Source organism: Globicephala melas, chromosome 15, assembly GCF_963455315.2.
Source record: "Globicephala melas chromosome 15, mGloMel1.2, whole genome shotgun sequence".
NCBI classification, from domain to species: Eukaryota; Metazoa; Chordata; class Mammalia; order Artiodactyla; family Delphinidae; genus Globicephala; species Globicephala melas.
Window position 1 is genome coordinate 14,148,710 of NC_083328.1, and position 20,883 is coordinate 14,169,592.

At 37.6% G+C, this 20,883-nt stretch overlaps 1 protein-coding gene across 2 annotated transcripts in view; it reads right to left on the reverse strand.

The window, feature by feature from the left end:
• Positions 1-20,883, reverse strand: part of LOC115861274 (S-adenosyl-L-methionine-dependent tRNA 4-demethylwyosine synthase TYW1) — a 214,719-nt gene that overhangs the window by 68,842 nt on the left and 124,994 nt on the right. For both annotated transcript variants that reach the window (XR_009559100.1, XM_030871931.2), the window contains exons 14-15: positions 20,607-20,717; positions 11,586-11,753 (exon numbers count right to left, since the gene is read on the reverse strand). Coding sequence is in view for 1 of the 2 variants with exons in the window: in XM_030871931.2 (XP_030727791.1) it covers positions 11,586-11,753; positions 20,607-20,717 (279 nt within the window). In the remaining variant the exon portion in view is untranslated. The remainder of the gene's footprint in view (positions 1-11,585; positions 11,754-20,606; positions 20,718-20,883) is intronic.

The following is a 20,883-nucleotide window of genomic DNA, read 5'->3' on the forward strand; positions in this document are numbered from 1 at the left end:
TTCTATAACAATAGTTGGAGACTTTAATATCTCATACTCAATAATGGATAGAACAACCAAACAGAAGATAACTACAGAAGCAAAGGACTTGAACAATACAATAAATCAACTAGATCAACAGACATACATATATAAAAGTCCTAGCCAGAGCAATTAGACAAGAAAAAGGAAAAAAGCATCCAAATAAGAAATGAAGAAGTAAAATTATCTCTGTTCAAAGACAATATGGTTTTACACATAGGCAAGTCTTCTCTTGAGAATTTGGCACTTGAGACGGAACCAAGTGGTGGTGGATGCTTGAGCTAAATTGGGGCCACAGCAGCCATAACAAGTGGTTTGAAAGTGAAGAAGCAAAAGAAGCCATGAGAGAGGAAGGGAATAATGTCCTTTGTTATCTTCTAGAAATTTTATAGAGTTATAGTTTATGTTTAAGTCTAAGGTACATTTTGAAAGTTGTAAGATCATCTCAAAAGACACAGAAAAAGCATTTGATAAAATTCAACATCCGTTCATGATAGAAACTCTTAATAAATTAGGCAGGGAAGAAACATATCTCAACATAATAAAGGCTGTGTAAGACAAGCCCATACTCAATGGTAAAAGGCAGACAGCTTTTCCTCTAAGATCAGGAACAAAACAAGGATGCTCATTCTCACCACTCCTACTCAGCACAGTACCAGAAGTCTTAGGTAGAGCAATCACGCAAGAAAAAAATAAAATTAAAGGTATCAGAATTGGAAAGGAAGATGTGAAATTGCCTCTATTTGCTGATGACATGAACCATGAAAGAAAAATTGATAACTTTATTAAAATGAGAAACATTTGCTCTGAGAAAGGCACAGGTAAGAGAACGAAGAATCGAGTCACGTAGACTGGGAGAAAATATTTGCAAAACATACCTGATAAATGACTTGTATTCAAAATATCTTTTAAAAACTCTTAAAACTCAACAATAACAAAACAACCAATCCAATTAAATAAATGGGCAGAAGATCTGACCTCCTTACCAAAGATGTACAGATGGCAAACAAGCATAAGAAAAATATGTTCATTCATGTTTCCATGCCATTATACGCTTTTCAAAAGCTACAGAACTTTATAACACAAATACTGAACCTTAAAGTATGCAAGTTTAAAAAGTCATTTAGGAGGTCAGGGGAACCCAGGAAGAGGAGCAGACTGTGACAAGAGAGTCTACTAAATTACAAATGTGTGAAATAACTTCAGTGAAGGGGAGGGGGTGGAAAGGGCACTGACCTAAGTAATTTTATAAGTAAGTGGAGCCTGTAAGACTAAAGGCAAAAGAAACTAAGCATAAACACTGTATTCTAGGGTTAAAAATTCTGATACTGCTATATATTTTATGTATACTGGAATCGAACAATTAAGTAAACAGATGACTGGTAATAGGAGCTAGGATTAGAGTCTCACTGTTGGAGTGTGAATTTATAAATAAGCAAGGAGAGGAGACTAGGATGAGTCATGTGGTAACAGATTAGAGTCTGAGACATCAGTATGTTTAGCTTAATATAGATACAAATGGTACCTATAGAAATATTTACCTACACGTGTATATGCGAAGGTTAGTATTGATACACACACATCTATTTCTTTGCTCTGTCATCTAAGAGGGCCTAAAACAAACAACACCCTAGTAGCAACGAGCACACCTTCACCCAGATCTTGGTTTCTAACACCATTCTCCAATAAAAGAAACCACAGATCCTGAGAGAAATGGCTGATTCTAGGACTGCGGCAGGAAATATACAAGATAAGCCTGGAGCTTCTTGTGGTGCGAGAAAGAAAAGAGCTCAAAATGAACAAACCCCGCCCTCCCCAAATACACACATTGATGGGGGTATGTAAAAGAAACACAGGAGCCAACTAAAAGAGCTCTTAATGGACAAAGCTAGAATAGTTTGGGCAAAAGTAATAAAGATGAATTGGATTATAACCCAAAGTTATAAAATAAATATCCATGAGCCTATACTGATATAAAAATGATTGAATAAATTAATAAATGGGAAGAAGAGATAAACCTGTGCAGAAGAATTCCAAATAATTTATGCAGATATTCTACCCTCAAGGATGTGGAGTAGAACTCTCACTCCTTAGATATGTGCGGAATATACACTTCTTCCGAAGCAGAGGGGAAAGAAGAATTTTCCTACAGAAAGGGAGAGGGGAAAACAAACACTGACAAACACTACCACAGCTTGCTGATCAAGGTCAAAATCAAGGGAGCTTGACATGATGTGATGAAAATGGCACTCTGCCTCTGTGATCTTCCTCCTAAAAACCCATACCGCAAATCTTATGAGAAAAACATTGGACAAATTCCAGTAGTGGTGCATCCTACAAAATACCTCCTGACTACTCCTCAAAGTTATGGGATCCTAGAACAGAAAAAGGCCATTAAGTGAAACCTAAGGAAATCTAAATTATGGACTTCAGTGAATAATAATGTATCAATATTAGTTTATTGATTGTAACACATGTGCTATATACCAATGTAAGATGTTAATAATAGGCCAATCCAGGGCACACGGTAACCCTCTGTACTATCTTCTCAATTTTTCTGTAAATCTCAAACTGTACTAAAACATAAAGTTTATTTTAAAATAATAAGGAATTAAGTTTAAAAACAATGCTATGTGGATTCTGCAAGCCATGCATATAACCTACCACTTGGTTTCCACAGACAGTGAACCACTATAATTGGACATTACCAATATGTAGAAAGGACTTCACATCTCTGAACTAAAATGATCAAAGTATATCAGATTCATCATGGTCTTACTGGTTTGCACACTGATAGGACCACAGTTACATTTAAGCTGCTAGGCTGGAAACCCAGAAGCAGAGGGCTGACTGTACCTCCTTCTCCCAGCCAGCCCCTCCAAATCACACAGACAGGCTGACCCTCCACTCACCAACTATCTGTAGTCATCTCTCTGTCCCTCTAGCTCAACCCTGGAACTGGAATATGCTGACTTATTTATCTCAATATGAGTCTTTTTTATATTTCCTTTGTTCAAAGTCAGAGATGCTCACTGAACTTTCTACTCCCATCTACTCTTACACACACTTAAAAAACCTACTTCTTATCAACAGCAGAAACTCCTTTATGTTTCTGTTTAGTCTGAACATCACTTCTAAATAACAAAACTGTTCTACAGAGATATTAAAAAGTAATCATCCATTAAAAAAATATTCCACTATTAGAATTCAGAAATGCTTTGCATGTGGTGTAGCATATGGCAATGAAAAGATCACACTGCACTGCAAATGATCACAGAGTATTCTGGGAATGGACAGAGTAATACAAATTATAATAAACTCTCCAGAGGCTAATTCATGTTGTGAAAACCTTGCAAATTTAATGCAGGATCTTTAAAGGTCAACTAAATATAGTCAATCCATGCTTGGGGTCTCTCTAGAATTTATTTATTTATTTATTTATTTATTCATTCATTCATTCATTTATTCATTCATTTACAATTCACCTTACATTTTGAGCTATCCTGGTTCAGAGAGAATTTCAAATTTTTGAAATGGGTAAAGAAAGAAAGGCCACAGTTTGGGGATTTTAAATGCTGCACTTTCTGGCAATGTTCTTATTTTTACTAGCCAACTTTACTAGAATCAAAAAAGTACAGTACAGTAGGCAGGAGAGACTTTCAAAAGCATGAATGGGCATCAGTTTCCTGCTGCAGAAAAAATAGAGGAATGGTGAATGAGAAAACAACTGGATTTGACAACTAGCAGGTTACTGATGACCTATAAAATAGCAAACTCAACAGTAAATATTCATTGAATAAATGAATGAGTAAATAAATAAGGAAGAAGGTAAATAGTTACCAAAATTAGCAAGGAAGATGGAACAATGTCTCTGATTTCAGAAGGCAAGACAATGAATAAGGAAAGAAAATGAAGGTGAAGAGCTTGTTAATTCACTAAACAAACACTGAGAATCTAATATGTAACAGGTACCCTAGGAGGTGATGGGAATGACAGCCCTTGTGTTCCAGGAACCCTAACTTCTTAGCGAAAACAGCCTTACAAATGTGCATATAGCTCTGAAAGAAGTGGTCCCCAAGGAGGTTTGTTTTACAGTTTTAAAAAGCAGAAATTCACCAGATGAAGTGGGGTAAGGAGGGCAGGTCTAGCAGAAGAGACACCTTCGGCAAATACACAGAGGAAAGAAACAACATGGCAATGTCTAGTAAAGGCCCAGGGAGTGGGCGTGAAATGAAACTGAAAGGACTTGATTGTGAAGGCCATTAAAACCAAATAAAATGTTTAGGTTTTTCTCTTGCATTCTCTGTAAGATGGCATGTGTTTCAAAAATACAGCAGAGAAACAATAAACTTGGAATTGGCAGCAAAAACAATGAGGATGTTGAATAGTCAATGCCCACCCTCAGTTATTTGTAGACTAAATGATCTGTTTTGTGGATTTTGTTTTTGTCTTTTTCCTTTGGTTATAACTCTGCTTTTACTACCCTTAAAAAGGCATTCATCTGCAAATTGCTAGCCTAATTATTAAATGGGATTTGATGGGGTCTGATTAGGATTAGGAAAAGATCTTTTCATATAAGTTTCTGAAAAACCTTTCCAGTAACACTACAGAGGTAGCCATGCAACCATACTGGGTGACACTTTTAACATAAGCAAACAAAATGAGTTTACGTGCAAATAATCTAATAATAACAAACAGTGCCAAGTGGACTGGTTATTACTGTTCACTGGGGAGACAGTAAACAAAAAACAATAAATGTCAAAACTGTCTAGTCATAAGTCTTCTGTTCTGGACAAATGTATTTCTACAGCTAAAACCCCTAGATATTATATATAAAACAAACATAAGAAGGCTCTGAAAGGTGGAGATAAGAAGGCAGGTTGGCTAAGGACTGCAGGACCTAAGGAACGTAGTGATACGTTCCCTGGGTTTTAATTTTGGCTCATATATCCTCGACTGGGTGTGAGAATTCAGAAGCCTGGTTAAAGCCCACAATCTAGAAACACCAATGAGCACTCACAATTAAAAAAACAAAAAAATTAAGCCTCAGATTAAGCCTCCCTAGCCAAAGGACTAGGAAAAGGGCAGCCAAGCAAGACAGAAAATTTTTACATAATAACCATCCTAGGCCAAGAGAAAAACTGGTCTCATTCTCACCCCAGTTAGCAAACACCTAGTGGGGATCCTAGATTTCCACATTCGCCCAGCTGTACTGAGCTGTACCCTCTCCCTCCCACTGCTGGGGAGGTGTCAGAGAAGGTGCAGTGGGGAATCCTGCCATCCCAACCCCCCTCTATTGTTTCAGTGGAAACCCTGTAGAGATTGGCAGGGTACGTTAAAAAAGCACCAGCCAACTGTATATTGTCTCTAAGAGACTCACTTCAAATATATGATATAGGTAGATTGAAATTTAAAAGACAGAAAAGATATACAATGTAAACATCAATCAAAAGAAAGCAGAAGTGGCTATATTACTGTCAGATATTGTACACTCCAAGGCAAAGAAAATTTATAGGAACAAAGAGGGACATTACATAAATGAAAAATAGGTCAACTCCACCAAGACGATACAGAAATCCTAAATGAGTATGCACCAAACAACACAGTTGCCAAATATATAAAGCGAAAACTGACAGAACTGAAAGGAGACATAGAAAAACCCACACTTACAGCTGAAGACCTCAACACTTCTCACTCAGTAACTGATAGAACTATATAATCAGCAAAGATACAGAAGAACTCAACACCACCACCAACCAACAGGATGAAATAGACATTCACAGAACACTCACCCAACAACAACACAATGTATATTCTTGGCAAGCGCACACAAAACGTTTACCAAGATAGACAACATCCTAGTCCACAAAACAAACCTCAACAAATTTAAAAGAACCAAGATCATAGAGAATATGTTCTCTGATTATAAGAGAATCAAACTTGAAATCAATAACAGAAACACAACAGGAAAAAAAAAACCCCAAACACTAGGAAACTAAACCACAAACTGCTAAGTAATCCATGGGCCAAAGAACATTTAGAGCATTAAATGTTTACATTAGAAAAGAGGAAAAGTCAATAATCGAAGCCCTTATCTTAAGAAACAAGAAGCAAAGAAACCCAAAGTAAACAGAAAGAAGGGCATAATAAAGAGAAGCGCAGAAATAGATGAAATTGAAATCTGAAAAACAGAGAAAAACCTATGAAACAAAAAGATAGTTCTTTGTTTTTTATTTTAAAAGATTTTTCTTTTTTGATGTGAACCATTTTTAAAGTCTTTATTGAACTTGTTACAATATTGCTTCTGTTTTATGTTTTGGTTTTTTGGCCACGAGGCATGGGGGATCTTAGCTCCCCAACCAGGGATTGAACCTGCACCCCCTGCAATGGAAGGTGAAGTCTTAACCACTGGACAGCCAGGGAAGTCCCCAAAACATGGTTCTTTGAAAAGACCAATAAAATCAACAAACTGAATAAACCAACAGAAACAAAACAGAGAAGACACAAATCAACCAAATTAGAAATGAAACAAGATGTTGTACGGACACTGAAAGGAAAATAAAGTAATACTATGAACAATTTATTCACATAAACTTGACAACTTAGATGAAATGGACCAATTCCTTGAAAAGTACAAACTACCACATCTCACCCAAGATGAAAGATAATCTAAATAGCCTTGTAACTATTACAGAAATGTAATTCATAATTTAAAAACTCCCCCCAAAATATGCTTCTAAGCCCAGACAGTTTCACTGGAGAATTCTACTAAACATATAAAGAAGAATTAACACCAATTCCACACAATTCCTCCTAGAAAACAGGAGGAAACCTTTCCCAACCTGCTTTAAGAGGCCAGTATTACCCTAATACTAAAATCATAGACAGTATAAAAAAAGAAAACTACAGACCTATATTCCTCATGAACATAGAAGCAAAAATCTTTTAAAAAATATTAGCAAAAAGAATTCAGCAATATATAAAAAAGATATACACACTATGACTAAGAGGGGTTTATTTCAGGGATGCAAGCATGGTCCAATATTCAAAAATCCATGTAATCCATCATATTAATGGGTAAAAGAAGAAAAATCACATGTTCATAGCAACAGAGAAAAAGGATATGACTTAATAATTTTATTGTGAATAAACACCCATTCACAATAAAACCCCTCAAAACACTAGAAATAGAGGGAAACTTCCTCAATTTGGAAAAGAGCAAGTATAAAAAACCTACAGCTAACATAAAATTAAACAGTGAAAGGCTAAACGCTCTCCCCGAGATAGGAAAAGGACAAGAATGTCCGAAATCACTGTTCTTATTCAATAAAGTACTCAAAGTCTTAGTAAATGTAATTAAGTAAAGGAAATTAAAGGGATGCCAATTGAAAAAGAAGAAACAAAACTGTCCCTTTTTGTAGAAGATATAATGGTCTATGTTGAACACCCCAAGAAATCTACTAAAAAAATCCTGCTGGAAATAATAAGTGATTCAGCAAGGTTGCAGGATATAAGATCAACATACAAAAATTAATTCTATTTCTACAGAATTCAGTGAACTTGTGACAACTGAAATTAAAAATGCAATACCATTTATAATTGCTAAAACAGAAAAATACTTAGTTATAAACCTAACAAAGTATAGGACCTGTATACGAAAAACTATAAAATGCTCATTAACGAAATCAAAGATCTAAACAGATCATGTTCATGATATGCAAATTAAGACCCACTGAGATCATGACAAACCTGTTAGAACAGCTAACCTAAAAAATGACAACACCAGGGCTTCCCTGGTGGCGCAGTGGTTGGGAGTCCGCCTGCCGATGCAGGGGACACAGGTTCGTGCCCCAGTCCAGGAAGATCCCACATGCCGCGAAGTGGCTGGGCCCGTGAGCCATGGCCGCTGAGCCTGCGCGTCTGGAGCCTGTGCTCCGCAACGGGAGATGCCACAACAGTGAGAGGCCCGCGTACCGCAAAAAAAAAAAAAAAAAAGACAATACCAAATGCTGGTTAGGATGCAGAGAAACTGGATTTTTCATCCATGGCTGTGCTTGACATTCTTCATGGCTGAGGTGCTGCGGCCCTCACTGCACAGCCTGGCGTCAGAACTCAGCAGATGTCTAATAAACACTTACAGAACTCAACTGGCCTGAATGAGATACGGTGCCATTTATTTTCCCTATGTCCATGTTTACACTGGGAAGAGAGAAGAAATCTTAGAGACTGAAGTCAAGTATTGGTCTAACATAAAATTTCCCAGTTTTAAACTCTTCTTCGAATGGCGTCAGTGGTATCAAAAGATGCCCTGTGGTATAAGAAAGACCAATGGACTAGAGGGCAGAAGGTTGTGGGTCTAGATTTGGCTCAGCCACTTTATGAGACTTTAAGGAAGTCTCTTCACCATCTGATCAGTTTCCACAGGAAAAAAGTGAGGTAAAACGTGTCTCCAAATCTCAGAAGTGATATTCCAATCCTAAATCTCATATTATTTCTATAATTTTCTACATAATAAGATAAGGTACATAAGGAGACAAGGCAACATAACTGAGAACCAACAGAAACAACAGATAACAGAAACAAATCCACAGAGATTTTAGATATTGGAGTTATCAGATACAAACAATGAAATAGCTGAAATTTCCAGTATTCAAGAAGATAAAAGCCAAGCTTGAAAATTTCAGCAGGGAACTGGAAAGGATACAGTGTGATATATCATATTTGAAACAAACAAAACAAACAAATTATTTAACTGAGAAACACACTATCCAAAATTTTAAAATTGGTGTGGCATTTAATAGCATATGAGACACAGCTGAAGCAAAAATTAGTGACTTGGAATACAAATCAAAAGAAACTGTCCAAGTGAAATAATAAATACAATAACACATGTTTAACTGGAGTTCCAGAAGAAAAATACTGGGGAAGAAGAAATATTTAATGAAATAAAAGCTAAGACGTCTTCAACCAATGATGGAAAGTATCAACCCACAAATTTATGAAGCCCAAGAAGTCCCAAAAAGGAAAATAAAAAGAAGTTCACATCTAGACACATTACAGCATAAAACCAAAGGGAGAGAAAAAGAAACCAGAGGGAAGAAAACAACAAATCACCTTAAAAGCAGCAACAAACTAATAGCTGACTTTCCATCAGTGGAACTTAAAAGACAGCGGAATATCTTTATGGTGTTGAAAGGAAACAAATGCCAACCTAGAATTTGATACCCAGCTAAAATATACATTTTTGGACAAAAACTGAGAGTATGCCATCAGCAGACCTCCACTAAAGGAAATTTTAAAAGGTGCTTTTTGGGCAAAAAGAAAACAGTCCCAGATGGAGGCTCAAAAATGCAAAAAGGAACAGAGAACAAAATCATGTTTAAAATGCAGGTAAATCTAAATAAATACTGACTACATAAAGCAATTAACAATACTGTCCTTACATTTATAATTAACATACACAACAATGACAGCATGAGTTGGGAAGGGAAAAATGGAGGTTGTGTTCTAAAGTCCTTGCTTTGCACAGTTACAGAGTAAAAGTATTTTAACACTAGACTGATCAGTCAAGTTTGCATGTAGTAATTTCTAGTGCACCCACTAAAAGAATAGAAAAAGTATATAATTCCCAGCCTAACTGGAGGAAAAATAAGACCTACTGTGGCTGAGAAAATGAAAGAAGTGCAGAAAGAGAAGGAAGAGGGGTTCCAGAAGAAGCTGGAGAGGCAGACAGAGACTGATCACATAGGACCCTAGGGGCCACATTAAGGACTTTGATTTTCATGCTAAAAGCAATGGGAGGTCAATCAAAGGCACCTAAGCAGCAGAGATCTACATTCTATAAAGACATCTTTGGCTATGGTGTGAAGACCTTATGGAAGAAGAGAGAACTTTACTACCATTGTCAGGACTATTTCCAGAGCACTGCCCCTCCAATCAAATAATTTGTTTTGAAGGTGCTACCTTACCTAAAAAAGTAACAATGAATAAAAAGCTAGAAAATAAAATTCAGTTTTGGCTTTAGTTTTTAAGATTTACTTTGTAAGTTAATTGTCTTTGCAGCTACTTTATTAACGTTTCAAATACTAGGTAGCCTTTATTTCTTTGTTCCTTAATGCTCCCAGTACATATTCTTCTGTCTAAATATTTAAGTCTGACAGATCATTAGGTCAGATATATACCATCTAATTGGCACCAAGGCATGAGGGCCTTTTAACCTCCTGTTTGTTTGAGACTAGACCACGTGAAATTTTAATTGAGTGATTCTAATATTATTAAATATCATTAACCTGCAAAGCTGTTCAGGAAGCCACTTAAGTTGTGGAGGGAGGAAAAAGTGAGATTCGTGTTCAATTAAGCCTGACTTTACTTGCATACAGAGCACTTTTATAAGAAAAGGTAGCCCGTTCTTTATTACCTTTTTGGTATTAATTTATCTTTACTGTGATATAATTCACAAACCATAAAATTCAAACTTTTAAAGTATACAGTTCAGTGGTTTTTAGTACAGTCACAAAGTTGTGCAACCAACACCACTAAATAATTCCAGAACCTTTTCATCACTCCAAAAAGAAATCCCATACCTATTAGCAGTCACTTCCCAGTCTGCTCTTCCCCCAATTTCCAACAACCAGTAAACCACATTCTATCTCTAAGGATTTACCTATTCTGGACATTTCATATAAATGGAATCATACATTATGTAGTCTTTTGTGTCGATTTTTCATCTAGAATAATGATTTCAAGGTTCAACCATGTCCCCTTTTTTAAAAAGCACTTTTAAATGGAAAGTTTGAACAGGAAACTAGGCAGAGGAGTAAAACAAACCTCTGTGTACCCCTCATCTAGCCTCAACAACCCTCAACCCATCTACACACCCACATACTTCTTACTTCGTACCATTTTGAATCAAATCCCAGACACTATATTATTTCTGTATAAATATTTCTGTAAGGACATATCATTATGATCACTACTCGAACACTGGCCTTCTGATTGGGTTTTTTTCTTTTTAATGGCCTACCTCTACTAAAAACTGAATTTCTCCTTTGCTAGGCATTATTTACTTAAAAAATACATTAGATTCAGGCACTTGTTCTGTCTAATAAAAACACTAAAAGGGAAAAAGAAAAACCAAAATCCTAGAAATATTTCTGCAGAGGCCAAGATTCAAAGTGATCTAAAATTTGATAAACACCTCAATATTTCTTCTGACAGTCAGAAACACTCATATGGGGGTTGTTTACTATTTTCACTTTCCCTTGTCATTCTGGGAAAGGACTAGAGGTTATTACAAGGGTGTTTTGTTTTGTTTCTCAGTACATACCAATTACAAGCCAGAAAGCACTTCAGGTGCCTTGGTGAGGGCTGAAAACAAAGCAATCTCACACAGAAAAGACAGTTTATGAGTCCAACAGACTGAATTCGGGGCTTTCTTAATGTTTGTTTTAGGAAAGGTAGCAAACAAGTAGATATTCATTATAATAAGGTGAGGGGAAAATAAAGAGAAAAGAGAGCAGGAAGGACAAGGGTGATGGAAGAATGCATACTTGACTGGTTCTTACCTTCTTGTGAGCTATCAGGAGGCAGTTGGAATGTTCGTGTTCACAAGCAATTTCATAGTCGGGGATCAGATCCACCAACTCACAGACAAAGCGCACCACTTCTTCGTGCCAGGGCACGTTGGCCATGGTAAGACTGCTTGCCGAACTCTCTCCACAGTAGGTAACACCCTGTGGAAACATTACAACAGTCAGAGACAGTTACAGACCTATTTAAATGTCACAGAGGAAGAGCTTCAGAGCCAGAAAGGCTTCTACAGGTTAACCAATCCAATCCAGGCCAAGCCAAGCCACATCTTCAAGTGAAGAAAGCAGTACAAAGATGACAAAATTTGCTTGGAAGCTCATACGAGTAGCGAGTGACAAAGACAGCACTGGAGCTCCCAGGCCAGCGCTCTTTACACTCTGACAATCCTGATGCTTCTTGGGTACTTGTGCTTTGTGCTACATCACCATCTACACTGTCTACTCACAATAATGTATCTGAACTAATAACATGTCTTTCCATTCAGATTCATTTGTGCACCGTAACAGATCAATCCTCATGGGATTATAATCCCCTAGTACAATAATGGAGGTATAGTTGACACCCATAAAAATTCAGTGAATAATTTACTGACTGGGAAAATAAGATGAGCTCCTATTTTCTAGTATAATTTAGATTTGAGGTTGATAAACATTCTGTAAAGGGTCAGATAGGGATCCCTTTCAAATTATTCTTTTGGAATCATTCTAAGGAGATCACTTTGTAATGCATTTTTTATGTGGATATGTATAAACACAGAATCATGCCAAAATGAAAATACATGTATAGAAATACATATACATATATATATATATACACACACAGATATGTGTATATATATATACCTTTACACACACCTACATGTACATACGTGTATCTACCCCCTAGAGAAATTCCCATTCAGTACAAATGCAGTAAGATAAATTGGTTTTTAACTCTTTTTAATTCTACCTGACAGCCCAGGCATGTAAGACACAAAAGTTTTATAACTAAGTTTTCCATTTGGTAAGTTACATAGTGATAAGTGATTAATGATAATTTTCAATACTGACTATCGTAACTCTGTAGGCTCTGTAAATACCCAAGAAATCAAACTTTCTTGAAAAAAGACTCGAATAGTCTAGATGTGCTACTAAGTAGGGAATAACTAAAATAGAATGAGGTTCTCTCTCACTCGCGCTCTCTCTCTCTCCCTCTCTCACACACACAGACTGGAGGGGACAGAATGACATTAAATGAAAAGCCTACAATGAGCACTGCAGAGTGACCCTGACCCTACAGATGGCAGTGCTGGGAGGGGGCCAAAAACTCAGATGAGTTCTGCAAAACCCTCTACTCCAGATGGCTGTTCAAAGACTACTTACTGGTGTACTACACTGAGATGACCTTTGCTGAACATAAACTAAAGGAGACCCAGCTTAATTACAATAATCAAGAGAAGCTTCTCTATTAGCCCACTGATTTACAGAATTCATTAAACTGAATTTGGGTTTTAGCTGAATAAAAAAAGCAAATAATACAACAGTTTAAAAAATCTTTAAGAAAGCGTGGCTGAAAACTTGTACTAAACTTGCCCAAATACATGAAAATGATTTATTCATAAGTCAAATTAGTCATAGAAATGAACTTTACTTCACTTTAAATACTGTTTATGAGGGACGAAATATATGAACAACCATGTAGATACTGCTTAATTCAAAGGAATTTATTTTTTTAATAATACTTTTCTTATTTATTTATTTATTTATTTATGGCTGTGTTGGGTCTTCGTTGCTGCGCGCGGGCTTTCTCTAGTTGCAGCGAGCGGGCGCTACTCTTTGTTGCGTTGCGCGGGCTTCTCATCGCAGTGGCTTCTCTTGTTGCAGAGCACGGGCTCTGGGCACGTGGGCTTCAGTGGTTGTGGCACGTGGGCTCAGCAGCTGTGGCTCGTGGGCTCTAGAGCACAGGCTCAGTAGTTGTGGCGCACGGGCTTAGTTGCTCCGTGGCATCTTCCCGAAATAGGGTTCGAACCCGTGTCCCCTGCATTGGCAGGCAGATTCTTAAGCACTGTGCCATCAGGGAAGTCCCAGGAATTTATTTTTAATATTTAAAATGTTAGTTCATTGAAGCAGAGGTTTTAGGTAAGCTCTTTTTTTTTTTAAATTTATTTTAGCTGTGCTGGGTCTTAGTTGCGGCACGTGGGCTTCCTGGTTGCGGTATGTGGGATCTAGTTCCCCGACCAGAGATGGAACCCAGGTCCCCTGCATTGGGAGCGTGGAGTCTTACCTACTGGATCACCAGGGAAGTCCCTAAGTAAGATCTTATATTCATGACAATGGCTTTGGAAAATAATATCGATTATTCAGCAATAATAAAGCATGAAATGCTAAGGAGAGATTTGGCTTGGAAGGGAAATGAGAGAATGATTGCCATAGGTCATCACTATGCCTTCACATTATACTTCTCTATACGTTCGCATGATGCTTTACAGTTAACAAAGCAATTTTCACGTAAAACTTCTCATTTTAGCCGGACAAAATCCTCGGAGGTGGGGAGTGTGGGTAACTTCCTGAGCCGACTGCGGAGGCCGAGCCTGCGCGTGACAGAACTGCCATGGGTAGAAACCGGCCTTCCTGAACGGCCTCCCTGAGCCCTCCCTCAGCTGGGCTCCTCAACACCTCCCTCCGGTCCTCCCCCCTCTACATGGGCTGCTTCATTTCATCGCACACTGCGGTCTACCGACGACCCGCCCAGACTGGGTTCCTGATCGCACTTGCCCCTGAAGAGTCTAAAGACGTTGCGCTTTCCCTCACGTGGCAGCTGCCCGCCACCTTCTCATCCCAGCACCACCTTCCACTCCCATCCTGTTTATCACCAGCACCAAGTTCTTGCCTCACAACTTTGGAAAAAGTGTCCTCAAGAAAACAGATGGGTATAATGTGGCAACTGAAAGCACTCATTCCAGAATTCCAGAGGCTGAGAGGTGACAAGAAGACCCAAAGAAAGTTCCTGAAGAGCAGGACCACTTATGCGTCTTCCTGTTTGCAGTGAAAAGCACAACCCACACCATCACACTGGTGACTTCTGGATGGACCACTGGGCTCCAGGACATGGGGGCCATCGGGTCATTTTCACGGGCTGCTTACAAAGTCTACCTGGGGATTCAAAGTCTGTGGGAAGAGCTCTTGATATTCTAATTAAACTGACTGGTTGTCAAAAGACTCCCGGTATGATTGTTTTTGTCCCTGATAGTTTGAGGAGAAATGTCTTCACAACTTTTTGCAGCAATACATGTCACTCCTTTATCTTAAAAATGCTCCAATAGCTGTCCCCCCACCAAAAGACCAGCCCACGTTTCTCAGCCTAGCACCTGAGGCCTTCTGACTGGACTGCCCCACTCCACATCCAGTCTTTCCCTGGCTAAATTCTCCACCATCTCTTTGATCTTCGGCCAGGAACTCCAATCCCATCTAATCCCAATCTCATCATACCCTGTGCATCTCTCTTCTCAGACAACTGGCATAACTTTGATGTGTCTAAATCCTGAGCTCTTAGAGGGTGGGGGTCACACCCTATTCTTCTCTGTACCCCCAACTAATCTGTTCTAAAGAGCAAGTCACATGTTCCTCTGACATTAAACTCCAGAACTCTTTTCTGATCTAATACAAAATTTAATTCATATTTTTCAAGATTTTTCTACACTTCAATGATTATGAACCAACTGATAATCACTGGTTAGGTATTGCTACACACATGAACAACCGGTAATACTCCCTACATTTGTGTGCAGAAAGAGATTGAGACTATGCTGACATTTGTTTTGCAAGATGCATTCTGCAAGGATTGAGTTCTGTAGACAGTCACGGTGCTAATGCGAAGAGAGTTTTAAATCATTTGACAACAAATAATTACTGAGCACTTACTCTTCTCAAGGTGCAGTGCTAGGCAGAGAATACAAAGACGGTATTTCATTTACAGATGGATTGTGTTGTGAAAGCTTTTCAATAAGGCAGATGTTTACAACACGAAACACATTTTCACAAACAAGTAAGCAAATAACGATGGTTAAGCTTCCCAGGCTAGCAAATATAGGTCTACTTAAGCCTAATGAAGCTAAAATACATGTTAATTTACAGAGAATGGAACAGAGAAATATTTTACAAGACTAGCAGTGAAAGAAAAGAGAAAATCAATATAATAGAGAAACAGCTTCTATTGATTCATTTTTAAATAATGTGCTTGATGGAAAGGGATCTAAACATTTACTGAACCCAGGCATATGTTATCCCCTTGAACTCTCAAAACAAGTCCATTAAATTGATATTAGTATTCTAATTTTAATACTGAGGAAATTTAGGCTCAAGGAGGATAAGTAACCTGTCCCAGGCTAAATGAATACATTTTAGGAATGTATCAAAGCTTGCACAACTTCCCCACCTGAGACTATGAGAGACCCGCCCTGAACCCTCCACACACACACACACACACATCCAGGAAATCCAGGAAAAGGATATAAATGGATCCGAGAGCCTCAGGTATTTCACTAGCCCAGGGTCACTTTGTATTATCAATTTCACATCTTCAGGGCATTTATGTGACCTTGAGGTACTATTAAATTTTAACACCAACCCCATTTCAGGGTTAGGCCCCGAGAGACTTTTTCTTTTTACTAAAAGCATAGGTAAGGGATAAGCCTCCAAGTACCACTCTGTGTCAGTGGGTGAATTTTTTCCTAATTTGTCCTTTCACTAAAGGTGAAAGGGCCTAGTCTTCTGCCACATCCTGTCTCTACTGGAGCTGCAGAGTACCACCAGGCAATCTCCCTTTTTACAGCCCCTAAGGAATGCCCTTACAGACCTGACAGACTGACTATTCTCTCAAAAGTATGTTTACCGTAACATTTACTTCTAAGTGTTTGCTTCTGGAGGAATCTGAGGTTATCTTAGGCTGCCATATCGCTAGCTCTTACCAAATGTTTTTTGCAGAGGCTTTATTACTATTATTTTTTAAACGCTTCCATTTTAGAAAATTTTACTTTGATTAATAAGACAACAACAACAAAAAGCTGCCTTTTCAGACGTTAAATAGTTTAACTCTACTGAACAGGAAAGCATGCCTTCTCCATTTACGGATTTCATTTCAATCATTTGAATTATAAAAGTAATGCATGCTCACTGCAACAATTCACACAACACAGAAATATGAAAAGTAAAACAAGCCTTTCCTTCCCCTTCTCCCAAATCGTACACTGTTAATGATTTGATATGTATCCTTCCATACTTTTCTTATATAAATGTATCTAAACATATACTGTTAAAATTTGATCAAGTAATAATTATTCTATAACTCATTTTGTTTCTTAATAGTATACTATTTTCTGTAAACATCCCTTTTCCTACTTCAGTTTAAGAGGAAGATACTTCATTAACTTGCTGGACAAATGAGAGATGAATTTAATAAACCATGTGATCCTCAAAGGCCCAGGTACTTGATATTACAGGTCTCCTACCAGAGACAGCTGATCGTCCCATGCTTTCCCCTGATACACACAAACTGTTGTCTATTACCTTATATTTTATAATTTAAATAAGACATTTAAAATTGTGATTAGGTTACACACTTCTCCAAGATTTTTCAATTAAAAAAATCTCTCAAAGTAGTTCATTTTACTTCTGTAGATTTTGCCTTGTTCAATAAGACATCCATTTCCCAAACAGCAGATCCAAATTTAGAAAAAAGATTTGTACCTATGATGCTTTGACGAGGCCTGGCACATGAAGACAGCTCAGAAATATTTGTTAAATGCAGGGATAAAATAGTAAAATGGAAATCTTGTTTGAAAGAAACTATGTCATTATAACATCTCAGCTATAAGTAGAAGGCTTCATCTGTTTCCTAGTTAATAGTTTGTCCGATTACAAAATGCCCATCAGAGAATTACACTGTTTACAAAGTAGCCATCTTTCTTTAAAATTTGGTTGATTCTTTTCAGATTACAAAATATCTTCTTCATTATAGGAAACATGACTGCAAAGAAAGAAGGAGAAAAAAAGGTGACAGTGCGATCCAGCCAAGTTAATAATAGAGGTTTTACTGCAGCATAATTTGAAGCAGCATTCTTTAATAGCTAAACCATAAATTAAAACACCACTAATCGCTGATGTTGGCAAGGTTTCCTTAAGCCGATGCGTATATTTAAAGTGTAGCTTGTCTCTCTGCATCATTAGAGTTCTTGCCAAGAGTAGCCTTTTGAAATTAAGAGCAATTTTAAAAGAAAAGTGTCTTGACCTCACTAGAGGCTGCTACACACTCAGCAATATTTCATCTGCTCCTCTCACCTCCCCATCCCTCCAGAGGAACGTAATGCAGAACGCTGAACTTACTAAAAAAAGGCTGTAAAGCTGAAACATGCTCTGATGTGACAGTGCATCCAGCTTCATAAACGTAAACTGAAGAGTGGAGCTTTGAGAGACTGGGTTAATTTTCTGGTCACTTTCTCTCATTCTGTATATTCTTAGTTGTCCAAGAAAGCTGTCTGCCTCTGAAAACTCTATAGCTGATGACTTCCAAATCATTACTGTCAGGCCTGTCTTATCCCCAGAACGCCAGGCTTATAGAACCTGTGGCTTCTTTGAACCTACACTTTGAACCTACACTTGGATTATTTAAAAGCTATCTCAAAGTATTAAGGTCAACATAGAACTCATGCAATTACTCCCTAAATTTGCCTCCCTTCTCCACTGGTCTTTTCCATCTCAGCAAATTGTTCCACATCCACACGATTGCTTAAGTCAAAAACCCAGGTGCTATTCTTGATTCTTTTTGTTCTTTCATACCCTACATGTCCTCTAACAACAAGTTCTGTTGGATCTACTCCCAAAATAAATCACAAGTGCACCCAGTCCTCTCCAATGACCTTCCCCACGCCATCACATCTCTTGCTTGGCAAAAGTTTTTTTACCGTCTACCTACTTCTACTACTGCCCTCTATAATCCACTCATGGCAATGGCAGGGTGATCTTTCAAAATCATAAATCAGATCGTATCACTCTCCAGTTTAAAACCCCTTCCTAGCACACCTAGTTTTAAAAAAAAGCCCATCATTAAACTTAGTATAAAATCTGATTCTCTCATCCGTGCATGAAAGGCCTAACAAAATCTGGCCCCAGCCCACCACTCTGATTCATCTTGTACCACAGCCAACTCCAACTACCCCACGGAGATCATGTAGGACCTCTGTGGACCAGCTGTGCCATCTGCCCAGAATGCTCTGACCCCAAGCCTTTGCATGTTGTGCTGCTTCTTACTATTCAGTTATCAGTTTTTAAAGGAGTCATCTCCTCAGAAAAGCCTTCCTGCTTTTGAAATCTAAAGCAGCCAACCACAATATCTAGTAAAACAGCATATGCGTTTACCCTCTGACACATCAATCCACGTACAGGTATCTAACCCAAAGAAACACTGGCAAAAACATGACAGTGACAACCAGACATTAAATGGCTCCTGCTGGAAGCATACACTACGACCAATGAAATAATCTTGAAATGCAAACACACACACACACACACACACACACACACACACACACAAATCTGATCAATCTTATTTTGATCTAACTAACAATCCACGGGAAATCTAAGGCGCAGAGCAACATGCAATCACCAAAATCTAAAATATAAATATGGGGAACTAACCAGGATAAATGATCCATTTTTTCCAACAAAATAAATTACAAGGGGGAAAAAAAACACATGGAAGAGGAACTAATAGATTAAAAGAAATTTAAGAGAGAAATAATCCAATTCTGACCCTTATTTGGATCCAGATTAAAAAATACTTTAGACAATTGGTTTAAGAAGATGTGGTATATATACACAATGGAATATTACTCAGCCATAAAAAATAATGAAATATTACCATTTGCAGTAACATGGATGGACCTAGAGATTATCATACTAAGTGAATTAAGTCAGAAAGAGAAAGGGAAATATTATATGATATCATTTATGTGACGAATCTAAAAATGAGTACAAATGAATCTACATACAAAATAGAAACAGACTCACAGACATAGAAAACAAACTTACAGTTACCAAAGGGGAAAGAGAGGAAGGGAAGAATAAATCAGGAGTACTGGATTAACAGATAAACACTACTGTACATAAAATAAACAACAAGGATTTACTATATAGCACAGGGAACTGTATTCAACATCTTATAATAACCTATAATGGAAAATAACCTGAAAAACTATATATGTGTGTGTGTGTGTGTGTGTGTGTGTGTAAATAAATAAATATATATTAAAAAAACTGAATTACTTCACTGTATACCTGAAACTAACACAATATTGTATATTAACTCTACTTCAATTTTAAAAAATACTGTTAAAATAACTGGTCAAGTTGAAACCTTATATGTTCCAATATATGAGATTATTGTTAGAACTGTTTAGTAAGAACAGTATTCTGAATAAGTGTTTAAAGTGACTGCATATCTTTTAGAAATACATACTAAAACAGTTATGGATGAATGGTATAACATGGGGATTTGCTTCACAGGTAAGGGCAGGAAAATGGGTAGGAGTACAGCTGAAACACGAGCTAGTAATTTTTGAAGCTGGTAATGGATGGATGGGGTTCATTACATCAGTCTCTCTACTTCTGTATATATTTGAAGTTTTCCATAGTAAAAGTGTAGTTAAAAGCCAACCAATTACTCACTATAACAGTATTTTATTTCTCAGCATATTAAAGTTACTATGCAGTGAGCACTACATTCAGTTTCTGTTGACGGTCTACCTCTCACTAAAATACAAGCTTTTCATATGTGAGAGCAAATGCTTAGTCTTTACTGCTCTTATCCCCAAACTTAGAACAGTGCCAGGAATCTTGATTAATATTTCTGACTGAATAAATAAAACATCCGGGACCTCCTGCAGAATTTTAGAAGATTGTAATTGCACTGTGGCCAACAAAGCATAATGAGAAGGTGCCCAACACTAGCCGGCAGGGGCTTACCTTCACCTCGATGAAGTCAGGGTTCCCCAGGGACACCAGCTTGGCATAGGCCTGGAGTTCATCCACGTTCCATGCTTTCACCAGAGTCAGCCTATAGACAGTACGTTGTTGCTAAAACAGAGGAAAACACAACTTTGTTTTTATCACCTAGGAAGATTTTCAAATTTCTTAAACCCATAGGTGAAACCTGGCATGAACTTCTATTTATTGAAGTTGCATTTTGTAGAAAGATGAAAAAAACGTAAACAATGTCATAAGACTCCCAGAAGCCTTATAA